Source organism: Scardinius erythrophthalmus, assembly GCF_964197995.2.
Source record: "Scardinius erythrophthalmus genome assembly, chromosome: 18".
Taxonomy (NCBI): domain Eukaryota; kingdom Metazoa; phylum Chordata; class Actinopteri; order Cypriniformes; family Leuciscidae; genus Scardinius; species Scardinius erythrophthalmus.
The window spans coordinates 5,997,022-6,010,366 of record NC_138238.1 but is presented as its reverse complement, the minus strand read 5'-3'; the positions used below and the strand labels follow the sequence as shown (position 1 = coordinate 6,010,366).

The following is a 13,345-nucleotide window of genomic DNA, read 5'->3' as shown; positions in this document are numbered from 1 at the left end:
ATCCTTTCCATTGGTGCTAATGGTGTAACTTGCAGCAAGCGAATACTATATGTATGATAAACCAAATTTACATTTAATAAGCAATGTTTGCTCAGAAAAGAACTTTACACTGAACTGAATCAACACTTACTGCAAATTACTTGAACTGAATAATAACACTGTTGTCTTCTGTAGCTGCTTTACAGCTGAATTTGATTATTTTGTCTCATTTGATGAAGTTTGCATCATTGATCATTACAGTATTGATATGTTTATTACTGTGGAGCTACTTTGAAGAAATCTGCATTGTATAAAGCACTATATGATTAAAGGTGACTTGACTTGAAAATTACAATAATTACTTAATTGAAATGCAGTGCAGGCATGTTCTGCACATTTAGTACCTGGCTAAACTAGTTTGGGTTGTTGGTGAATAAAACAGTTTTATGCACTGAAATACTGTATAATGCTTTTGCCCTCGTATCTTTCTGTTAAGTCTCAGGTAGTTTTTTTTTTTTTTTAATTGCAGTCTTGTCGGATTGGAATAACCTCTTGATTGACTGAACAGAGGAAAAAGGCAGCCATGATAAAAATGTCATTACTAATGCTCGCCGCAAGTGAGTTTTTTACGGCTGTGTTGTGAAATATACGCCCCCCACAGCTGTAGGGGGAGCTCTTGGGGAAAACATGCGACAACAAAAGGGAAAATCAGCGAAGAAGTGACTAGAGTTCGCTAGAGTTACCGAGTTCTCCTTTAAATGTTAATTAGCTGTTTTGGGAAACACAGAAGGTGAAAAGGCAGTTCTGTGAGTGTCATAGTGAAAAGGAGAGCTATAGACTAGAGGGTAGAACAGATGTGATGAAAGAGAGAAGCCTATTAAACTCCAATGCTGATTATTTTAGAAACCACAGTCATATGTCTGCTTGCTGTGAACCTGAAGACTCAAAACACAGCCTTTCATTTCAGTTGGCCATTTTGTTACAGATTAGCACTTACAAATAAGTGAATAGTGTTCACAGTTTACTCTAAATATAGCCTATGTAGCAAGGGTTGGGCAAACATGTTGACTCAATTTGTTTAATATGTCTTGTTAGATGATGAGTCAGACCTACAGGTAAAATACAATTAAAAAAATGTATATAAAATAAAGTTTTGTTTAATATGTCTTGTTAGATGATGAGTCAGACCTAGGGAACAAAACTTTATTTTATATACATTTTTTAATTGTATTTTACCTGTTGATCTCTGTAAAGCTGCTATGAAACATTATGTAATGCATAAAGCGCATTTATGTAAATAAAGTTAACATAATATGCACATTGTTGTTCAAAGGTTTGGGGTCGGTACAATTTTCCAAATTGTTTTAAAAGAATTATCTTATGCTCAATGAGGCTGCATTCAAAAATACAGGAAAAACAGTAATGTTGTAAAAAAAAAAAAAAAAAAAAACAGGCTTACATAAACCTAAATAAAGTTCAATTAATATTTTATGCAGTGTCTTGTTTCAAGGACATTAAGATGTTTTTAGTCAAAAAGACTAAATTAATAACTAATAGACTAGATTGATAACATTTTAAGAAGTACCCCCCCCCCCCCCCCACACACACACTAGTATTGAAAAAACAATACTAGTGGTTAACTTGTTTGACATGCTACAAAGTATTTTCAAAGTAACTTCCCCAACAATTGAGTTGAGACTTTGCTTCCCAAATTTAACCAGACAGAGCAACTGGAGTATGCCGGACTGGATTAGAGTGAAGCCCATCCTGATATCACTGTTTGTTTCACTGATCCATCAGTGTCCAAATTGATCTGTTCTCGTCAGTCAGACTGTTTCGAGCAGCACTCTCTTGGAAATGTAAAAGTATCTGCTAAATGGCTATGGGTTGCACTGTGTGGTATAATTGGGTTACATATAGATTATATAAAACACAGCCTGTGTGGCTATGAGGACAGATTACTGTAAGAGGTCATTTGACATGTAGATACAATGGCCAAATTAAACGGGTGGTATAATGCCCTTTTCACAAGATGTAAAATAAGTCTTTGATGTCCCCAGAGTGTGTATGTGAAGTTTTAGCTCAAAATACCCCACAGATATTTTTATATAGCATGTTGAAGTTGTCACTTTTTGAGGGTGACCGTTTTTGTGTCTGTACCTTTAAATGCAAATGAGCTGCTGCTCCTGGCGCAGAGGGCGGAGCTTCAAGAGCTTCGATTACCTCACACAGACACGTCACTAACCCGGAAGGAATGTCGTGTAGTCCCTACCAGCCATTTGTTGTAGTCCTTAAAAAGCTTCTTTTTATTTAAAGAAAATATATCCCCTTGCTTTGAACTTTGAGCATTGTAACTTTGCAGATGTAGTTTATGCTCAAACTGCAACATTACACACTAGCTAAAGTTAGAAAAGTGAAATCATAATCAACCACCCCTTTACATATAAGATTAATTGAGCTTTTTAGCTATTATACTGAATTAAAAAGTTTGTTTATAGATTAAAACAAGTCACATTAATATATTTCTTAAATAATTGTTTTGCTTCTAGACTCTTAAATCTGAACTGTCATAGATGATTCCATGTAGAACCTTTAAAATCCATTGAACAAAATGTTCTTTATGATGAACAACAGTTCTTTAGATTGTTAAATTGTTCTTCATACTAAGAAAAAAAAGTTAGTTTTTAGAACTGTTTGCTGAAAGGTTTTTTGGGGAGCCAAAAATGATTCTTCGATGGCACTGCTGTGAAAAAACCCTTTTGGAAACTTTATTTTTAAGAGTGTATTCTTGGGTTTTTGAAACGCAAATACATAGATGTCTAAAGATCCTCCTGTGACTGCAAAGGGATGTAAAACCTTTTTGAAACCATTATTTTTCAGAATCCATAAACTCAATAGACTGCAGCTGTGTGCAAAGATCATAAAGATCATCAGATCAGTTTCATAACCCAGAGCGGCGTTGAGAGCCATTGATCATGCATTATCGCTTGTCATGATGTAACATTAGGGGTTCTCGGACGGTTGTCATAATCAATAGTGTTGTTCCTGTTTATGGCCATTTGACTTTTCCGTCCAACCTCGCAGTATTCATCTAAACTTGTGTGAATCATTACGATTGCAAAGGGCAGAAGCATGACGAATCAAACAGCTCACGGGCTATTTATACATTACATTTGACACATAGCAGGAAATCAGGGACAGAAAGTCATCACCTATAGGCACGTGGGAGCTCTTTGTGCTGAAAAATGAGAGACGATGTTTCCATTTCCGATGGCGTCGGTGCCCTGCAGAGACAAAACAGGCTCTCGAGGATCACCTAGGGAGACATTTTTGTGTGCATTAATAAGTTATTTTACTTGCTTATGGAGAGAATGATGCAACGTCATGTTGGAAAGATCTAAAGGTTATAAAAAGCAAGCACAGCATACTGTATACTACTGTATACTATAAAATAGAGCTAAATCAGGAGCATAAGTGCTTGAAACTGTTTGAATTTGTGTGTCTATTAGTTCTCGGTTTAAATGGGCTGTTTTAAATAGCGGTTAAGAGACATCATGATTTAATCATATGTTTTATCTTTCTGCATGGATTCCCAGGGCTTCCTTTCAGCTTCAGCCTTTATGTTCTCTCTTTCTCTGTCTTTCCATTTTTGTTTCATTTATTCATTTCATATTCTGAGCCTAGGCCCAACCAACAAGTAGTGTGATGCATGAGTATTTGTACCGTGGAAGAAAGGGTATTACTGATAAAGACGTGTTAAATTGTTTGCTAAGTAGCCCAGAGGTGTTTTCATGTTTTTCATGAAAAGCTACAAGTAGGTTGAGCGCTAGGTGGTTTTACCATGCATCGGTAAATAGCCATGTAATAAGTGGGACAGTGCACAGTCATTCGGCCATTATCGTAAAATGAACCCCTCCGGGGTATTGTGTGTAAGACCCTTTTCCATTATATTGTATACTGTATTTAGGCATAATACACTGTATCTCATCTTGTATTTTGTGTGAATATATGCATATAGAGATACCACTCTTATGATGCTTTTCTGTTTCCTAGCAACCAAAATGCAGTTAAAGACCTCAGAGCCCAGCAGGGAGCTCTCTGTGTATTAAAACACAGATGAGAGAGTCAGGTGCCAATTCAGTCTCACAGATCTGAGGAAAAAAAAATCACCGAATCACACATAGGGAATAATATGAGAGATGTTATGTGAGGGGAGGAAAGGGAGGTGTCACTAAGAGTGAGAAAGAAGTTAGAAAAGATGTCATAGGCTATGTTCACACTACAGCCTCATCAGCCTCATGGACTTCCAACCAAATGGAACTGGATAAATATTCTGATTGTTCTTATCCAATCTGACCTCTGACCAGTAATGCTGCCTGAATCATAATCATTTTGGTCCTGAACTGCCCACATGCGCAAAAGAATATCATACGGACGGAAACGCGTAGGTTACTGAAATCAACATTCACATGTTCATTTATAAGGTTGTGCCATGGAAATCTCTCTATTTCTCGCTCTTTCAATATTGTTCACATGGGGTGCGCCTGCTTGTCTAAGCTTTTGGGCAGAGTTCACTGCATGCTGTTTTTATAGATGAAGCTTTCCGATGGTGGGGCTTCTACCTGCTGCACACACATTAGATCATCAAAAACCTGTATATAAATTGCAGGATATAGCTTTTTATAAATTCATTGGAATGCATTCATTATGCATTATACTTCTCATTTTGTCAGCCATCTTTAAAGCCATTTTAAAATGCTAATAAATGCACACCTGCGACTACACACAGTAGCGTAATAAAAGGGGCATTATGAATATGAACATCAGGCTTCAAGTGGTGCTGACAACCATTAATATATTCATAAAGCATTGCACCATTACACCTCTTTTGTGTATGTTATGATGTTATCACACACAATTCTGAATGTTGCATGTTAATGCACTATAATTTTTTATTGTGTTTATATATATATATATATATATATATATATATATATAAACACACACACACACATATATATATATATGTGTGTGTGTGTGTGTGTGTGTGTGTGTGTGTGTGTGTGTGTGTGTGCGTATTTATATTTATATTTATATATATATATATATATATATATATATATATATAGGCATATATATTAAAAAAAACTTTAAGAACATGAGTAATAATGAAAATGATCAATCATTTTTTTTAATGAGGTGAATTTTTTTATTAATAGGATTAATTGTATTATTTTTTAGTGTGTATTTGAAATACGGCATCCAAATAATAATTATTATTATTATTATTAAAATAAAATTCGTCGGTACCACTTTACAGTAAGATTCCATTTATTAACATTAGTTAATTAGTTAACATGAACTAACTATTTAAAATACTGGTAAAAAAAAAAAAAAAGATTAATCTTTTTATTGTTGATTTCAACATTTACTAATACATTATTATAATCACCCAATGTGATTTAAACTTAATGAAGCCAGAATCCATACTGATCTTTTGTAAAAGTTTTATTTATTCTTTTCTTTTTCAGCTCAATTTAAACAGCACGTTAATCTGAATAATCAGTATAGCCACTGAGACTGTTTGTAAACAGTAATTTCATCTTTAGACAAAGCTTTAATTGCACACCACTAAATATGTATGTATTGCAACTCCACAATAATCGTCTTGACTTGTTTGGGTCACACGCCGCTCTGTATTTTCACATTGTTGCTTAATCGTTCTAATGTGTAAATGTTGTTAAGCGGTCCTGCACATGGATAGGTATGAGATAAATCTATCTCCAAAATCTTACAGTATTCTGTTCTGTGGTAGAAATGTGCAACCAGTAGAGGTTCCGGCCATCCCAATATACTGTAGGACAGTTAAGAGCTTTTTGTTGCTACATGATATCACTGAAACCATAACTCAACGTGTGCTGCAATGCAGCAAGTGAATAAGACGAGGAGAGAGAGAAACAGAGAGAGAGATGAAGAGAGTTTTAAAGGTAAATAGACTGTCAGAGTGAAAATGGCTCTCTGCAGAGTGTAGCAGATGGAGACCGTCTCAGAGGCAGTGTCCTCCTTCTGTGATGAGAAAGACAGGAGAATCCCATCCCTCCCTCCCTCCCTCCCTCCCTCCTTCCTTCCTTCCTTCCTTCCTTTCCTCTCTCTCCTTCCCCTCCCTCTCAATCTCTTCATCAAATGTACGGCAGATGGGATGCAGGAGTGATTTAGGCCACTAAACCCGTGCAGAGAATGTCGCTTACACTGGCTTTCGTGGATTCGTGTTGTCTTCTAAAATGGCTGCAGACACGCCAGAAGAACACTTTGCTCTGGATCCATGATCCAATGAGAAGAGAAAAAACAATAAGTGAGATGGGGTCAAGTAATATGCTCCGATGAACAGAAGAAAGATGAAAAGGTTGGCATTTCATGGCATTTCATTTCAAATAACTGGTCTTGTCTGTTTTAATTTTTATTTTATGTGAATACATTTATTTGTTTTATTTTGTTATTCTACTTTACTTTTTTTCATATTTATTTTATGTGAGATTACTCTGGTCTTTATTTTCCTTATTATTTTTTCTTTATTTTATTTTTTTTATTTTTTTTATGAGAGATTATTCTGGTCTCTATTTCCACTTTTATTAAAATTTGGATTAATTTGGTGTTTTCTCTGGAGAAAAATCTGATAGCCAGTGTCTCCATTTGCTCTTTGTGATCTCATTGCCATCCAGACAAAAATAGGTGTGTAGGATATCTCCCTTGTGAATGTTAGAAGTTTCTTCACATGTAATTGACTGATCATCCACCCGGCATCTCTGTGTGAGGGCAGAACTCAAGTCCAGAAGAAAGAACGCTGCCCGCTGCTGCATGGCATCATGAATAATCGGAAGCAAGATCTCTTCTCACTTTTAACCGCCCTCAGAAATCACAAGTGTCATTTCCTGCAGGTGCTGTGCGATTTATTTCTGACATTGCAACACAGGCAGCCAGAAAACACAATGTCTAAGTGGCCTTCTCACCTTCAGCTGCCAAAAGATGGTGGAAATTGGCTGAATGAATATTCATGAGGTGATGGAGAGATTTGTTCACAATGCAACTCCGGTTGTATCATTTCAGAATGTGAGTGTGTGTGTGTTTAAGTACTTTCATTGGTGAGTGTCTGATCTTTCCAATTTTTTATTTATATTTCATGATGTAAGCTGGGAGAGTTTGGCAGTCAGTGTACATACATTAGTTTGCACAAAAACATCGAGAGGTACACAGAAAGCAAAACTTGTAATTAATGATACCTTTCTCACCTCCCCAGTCCTGTAACTTGAAGCTGTTACCGTATTGTAAATGAAATGTCTATTCTAAGACTATCTGTGAACAACCATCTCACACTTGTGCTTTTAGCTCTGTGATCTCATTTATTCATAAGTACAGGAAACACATTTGTGTATGATTGGATAGGTAAAGATGAAATGTAATATATCAACATATACAGCTTCTAAAACATAAACCAACAGCTAGACTTAATGTAGAAACCTTTTAATTGCAAATTTAAAAAAATTAAATGTTTGTCAATTCACGTGACTAATTGAATGTTAAGAATTGAATGTGATTTATTTTATATTTTTAAAAAATATTTATAAAAATAGAATTGAATATTACAATATTAATAATATATAAAACATGTTTAAACAGTTTAATAATTTCTTTTATTAATAATTATTCAACATAGTTTAGTCTTTTTTGGCCATTGTTTTGGGTTAACTGTCACATTTTTCACTTGAGAATAAGTTTCTGGTTGAAAGCACAGTTTTTTAGTGGAGTAGTTGAGTGCTGTTGGGTTTAGACACCCACCAAATGGTGCCATTTATGAGTAGACCCAATATTAAAGAAGCATTAGTCAATTAAGTAGTGTAAATTGCATTATATAATAATATATAATCTATGGCATAGTAATTGGTCAACTTCACTGTTAGCCCGATTACTCTTCCATCTGTCTGACAATGTGTTCTAACAGTGGTTATCATTAGTCTTTCTCTCTTTTGCCGTAGGTCGTTTGACCCTCTACCCCGATCTCTCCTTCTGTAGTTTGATATAGCAGAGGGCCCAGACTGAGAAATCACAGCAGGTCATGAAAATACTCGCTCCAGGCAACACAAGGCCTCATTCTCTTTCTCTCCATCTCATTTCTCTGCTCTAATGTTATCGACTCACAGTACTTTTTGGTCTTTCTTGTTCTTATCTGTCTTCCTTCTCTTTGTAAATGTTCTCACATATGTTGTATTGTCTTAAGCAAAGTTCAGTCTGGTTTCCCAAATGACCTCTATATGTTTACGCAATTTAAAATAGCTGTTTTCTATTTGAATGTAATGTATTCCTCTAATGGCAAAGCTGAATTTTCAGCATCATCGTCTTCAGTGTCACATGATCCTTCAGAAATCATTCTAATATGCTGATTTGCTGCTGAAGAAACAAAGTTATCAATAAACGTGAATTAATTGTCTTGACCTCTTAAAGGAAAACTAGTCCCATCCGAATATGAATAATAACTCATTTTTCCTCTGTTCTTTTGACAAACTGTTCTAAAACTGCTGATATTCCACTTTACTGCTAACAAATAATGCAGATTTAGGAACAAAGCCCAAAACTGATTTTGTAATCTAAACCATTATGACTTGAAATGCCTATCCTGCTGCTCTCTGATCAGACGGTAGAGAAAGTCCCCACTGCTGTATGAATGCCTCACTACTGGAGACCAGCTGCCATTGATTGAACACAGCTGTGAGCTGTAACCAATGGACTGAAAGGAAAAGAAAAGGAGGTGGTGGGTGAAAAGGGTTTTTTAATTATAATCAGGAATATAATCATTACATCAGCGCTCTGATTGAAGAGCAACTCATGAGGTGCCGACACACATGCACACACACACACACACACACACACCGGAGCAATTTAAATCCCAAACATACCTTATCAAATCCAGTCCACAGGATAATGCCCGGCCGCGTCGCCTCAGAGAGCCAGTCGGTTCACTCAGGGCCATCTTGGGAGCACCCCTGGGCCTGGGCTTTTTTAGCTAGTTAATAAGCATACAAATGCAAATTAGCAAGTGCAGCTTCTACTTGAATGTGGAAAGACACAAATCAGTAACAAGCAGTGGTGTCATAAATCTAGACGTGTGTTGGAGTTAAACCGAAGGGATAGTCCACAAAAGGAGATGGATGGCTATTGACTGTTGAGACAAGTATCATCTCTAAAAAAGTCCAATGCAACTTGTGTGCTATTTTCTAAGTCTTATAAAGCCATACTATAGCTTTGTGTAAGGCCAGATCTAAATGTGAGTCATTATTCACTAAACATTGTGTTACATATTTTGACTGAGAATGCTGACACTTGTATTCTTTAGAGAAGTCATTCCTGACAGATCAGGGTGCACACTTTGTTTGTGTACTAAGATACACAGTTTTAATCCCTTTTAGAAGATGGAAGTCTTGATTTAACAACCAGCTCTTTTTATAGGTGTCACCAGTGACTACATGCAAGCTGCATTATTTCCTGACTGAAGAGCTTGCTCAAACATGAGGATTATCCAAGATTCCAGAACATATTTTTAATCCATGTACATTTTTAAGGGGATTTCCACTGTTTACCATTTAATTGATTTGACACCCATGACAGTATTAGATTTGGAAGCTTCCAAATGCTTTTAGAGGCATCCGTTGAGTTATAGTCTCGTGCATGCTCAAGATATAGTGGTTACTTAGTTGTTGGATGTTCTGTCATCCTAAGATTAGCTGGAAACCTTTGCAAGCTGTTGAATTCATACAAATTGGATTTCTATTACAACTCTATTTACTGTAGATACGGCCCATTCAATGAGAATATCAGTTGATGCGTGTACAGAATATGTACTTTTATATTAGCTAAGGCACTTACACACAACAGCAACTCTTACTGTATGAAGTTTGTTCTTTAGCTGAACCAGAATTAAAAATACAGGTTTATATCAGCTGTGGAGAAGTTGGTCTCTCTCCATTCAGTTTAGAATTGTACTTGTTTGCCTGTTATGTACAAGCATACACTTTAAAGACAACATTATTGGCATCTGTTGTTACATGAAGAACCTGTAACATCCATAGAACCTTTCCATCCCACAAAAGGTTCTTTATAGTGTATAAAGGTTCTTTTTGGGAACCATCAATGGTTCTTCTATGGCATTCTTGCAAATCTTTAAAACTGTAGGGACTTTTGCAAATCCTTGATTTTTTTTTCCTGCATCATTGACATGCACCGTTCTAATTTCAGTCAGATTTCCAGTATTCCCTGCTGCAAATGGTCATTTGCAGACGACCTTAATATCAGTAGTTGTGTTAGCATAAACATAATTTTAGTCAAGTCAGAATTACTTTGTGGTAATTGACTAATGCAGAATACTCTAGATTTCTCACATTTAATTATATTTTATTTTATTCCTGACCTTTTAAACCTTGATGAGAGTGCTGTTAGTGCATAGAAAGGGATTAGCATTTCTGCATTCATTAAACTAAATATGCCATTGGCAACTCCACTATGATCTCTCACATTTTATGATTAAATGTTTGTCTTCTGTTTATTACCAAAGCATGACTAAAGTGGCTTATGCTTGCCTGGTTTAGCAACTCCTTATATCACCAAGAACACTCGAAAATTTGTATTTCAGGTTACCCAAGTGCAATCTTTCTGAGAGTTAATCATTTTACATTAGATATGCTTTTACATCTTCATATTAACTAATCTATATTCTGATAATATAGGATGAGAAACTATATTTGACTGCATTGTGAACATGTGTTCTGTCTGCATTGCAGTCACTGCATAAGACTGAATCCAAAAGTACTATATTATGCCAAGCCTGGTTAAACAGTAAAATATTGATTATAACTTGGAGTTGATGGACTTACTGTGCCAAGCATCTGTTGTTTTGGTTCTCTGTAAGGAAATTTCATAAATTACTTCGTTTAATGGAATCTTTCACCCCAAAATGAAAAATCTGTCTTCATTTATTAACCCCTAATGTTGGTCTGACTCTGTTATTGAGAAATCTTTCATAAAAGATGAAATGGGATGAAAGAATGTCCAAGTGGATGCTGAGAGTTAATGATGACAAACTGTTCGTTTTTGGGGAAACTTTCCTTTACCATCAGTGTAAATTGCCATTTTACTCTTGTGGAAGAACAGATTCGGTAAAACTTTACTTTACAGTGGCCTTGTTACATGTTACATGCACTTACATATGTTAATTAATATCACTCAGAACTTAAATGTATAATTAAACTGTAAAAAGGACACCTTAAAATAAAGTAACCACATTTTCAATGTGAAACATATTGGGTGGCATAATGGAGCCACATTGAACCTAAGTTTTCTGAAAATATGACTAAATAGCTAATTGAATATTGGTTAACATTATCAAGGGGAAGTAATTACTTTGCGACTGCTAAAAATGATGTTATATTTATTATGAATGTGTGTAGCATGAATGAATTTCGGACATTCGCCATGTCATTATCGTGACCTACTGGCATCAGTTGCGTAGCTTCACTGTCATTTATAAATCCTCTTCGGTGGGATCATGGGATAGTAAAGTGTCCATCGTATGCGCACTTCAGAATCTCGCTGGATGAAGTAGGTCATCCGGGTACTTTTTGCCTTCTGTTTTATGAGTACTGTGAATTCAGATTCTGTACTCATAATTAAATGTCTTTTGAGATGTTCCTTTTCTTGTGGTATCATGCAACATTATGAAATATTAAAATAGCTTTTTCATCTCATCTTTTCACAGGAGATTCAACATGGCCGCTGCTGTCATCTTACAAGTTTGTTGCATCCTGGCTTGAACGCGCCTGCGTTCTTCCTCGAGTGCTCTAGAGTGCATGATGTAAATGCATTTCGACTGCCTTTCGAAGATGAACGACTGAAATATGAACCTCATTAAAGCTTTCTGGACCTCCGGTCCGACGTCTGATTAAATCAAGCCCCTCAAACGACCATCGGAGGGGGGGAATAAGGAGCAGAGGTGGTGGAGCTGGTTGGTGGTGGTGGAGGACGAGGAGGTGGAGGAGGAGGGGGGGTTTGGAAACCATCTACACCCTTTGGAATATACCATTTGTGGAATATCACTGTGTATTTGGAATATTGCAGAACTTTGGGAGTTTCGCTGTAGTTTTTGGAATCATTTCGGAATATTAGGAATTTCGCCCCTGTTCGCAGTCATGAAGGTGAACCCGAGCTTTTGTTTGTGTCCTGTACTTTTGTGCCTGTGTTTTCTGGAGAGGGGTTATGAGGCGAGCCATTTCACCCCAGCCAAAGTCATTTCCAGGAGCCACAATGCAACTCGCAACCACAACCAGACTAAGGACGGGGAAACAGAGGTCCACCATAGGCCCAAGCGGGGATGGATATGGAACCAATTCTTTGTCTTAGAGGAACACATTGGTCCAGATGCACAATATGTAGGAAAGGTAAGCATATTTCCTCTGGAAATTTTTCAATTCCCTTTTTTTGTAATTGTTACAGCCCACATAACTTTATGTAACAAAGCATGTACAGTAACATCAAAGTTTTTGATTCCTACCTTTGATTCCTACCATCCCCGCTGGATATATATACTTGGTCTTAGCTAGTATAAGTTCATCTACCTTATTTATTTTGTTTTTATTTTAATGGAATTAATCAGAGAGCAGATAATTTGTTCAGTTTACTTTCCTGTGTTGTTTATAATTTATGATAGTCTTTACGTTATGTTACAGCCATGAGTAATGATTTGCTGCTTGCTATTGGACCAACAATTAGAGTGCAGGATGAAAAAAACAAAACAAAAAAAAAACGCTAAAACAAGCCTAAGCTGGTTTAGCAGGCAAGTTTCAGTGGGGCTTTGGCCACTTCTTCAGATGGTCAGGCTGGGAGACCAGCTGGCCAACCAGCTAAACACCAGATTGGCCAGGTTGAGAGACCAGCTTGACCAGCTTAAACCAGCTAAGACCAGCCGGACAGTTTTTTCTTCTTCTTCAGCGAAGTCTTTGATTTGTTCTCCTGGAAGGGAAGGACTTTAATGACTATATCTGCTAAAAGGTATTTTGGCTACTTCAGGAGTACACTGGCATACTGTAGATCAGTGGTTCTCAAACTTTTTTGGTCACGCCCCCCTTTAAACCTTTAAAAAAATCTGAGCCCCCCCTCCCAAAAAAATTAATAATAAATATGTTTTTTTACAATGAAAAACGTGCAATGATAAACTTACAAGTGTCTCTGATTTAGGAAATTATTGAAGGCCTGCTTTCTGTATTTCTCCTTGAAAAATAAAAAATAAAAAATTACAAAATAAAATAAAAACGTGCAATGAAAAACA

General features: G+C 36.3%; 1 protein-coding gene across 2 annotated transcripts in view; it reads left to right on the top strand.

Moving 5' to 3' along the window:
- Window positions 1-13,345, top strand: part of LOC308706690 (cadherin-18) — a 146,143-nt gene that overhangs the window by 34,133 nt on the left and 98,665 nt on the right. For both annotated transcript variants that reach the window (XM_081392479.1, XM_081392480.1), the window contains exon 2: window positions 11,780-12,458. In XM_081392479.1, coding sequence (XP_081248605.1) covers window positions 12,210-12,458 — 249 coding nt within the window. In that variant the 5' untranslated portion in view covers window positions 11,780-12,209. The remainder of the gene's footprint in view (window positions 1-11,779; window positions 12,459-13,345) is intronic.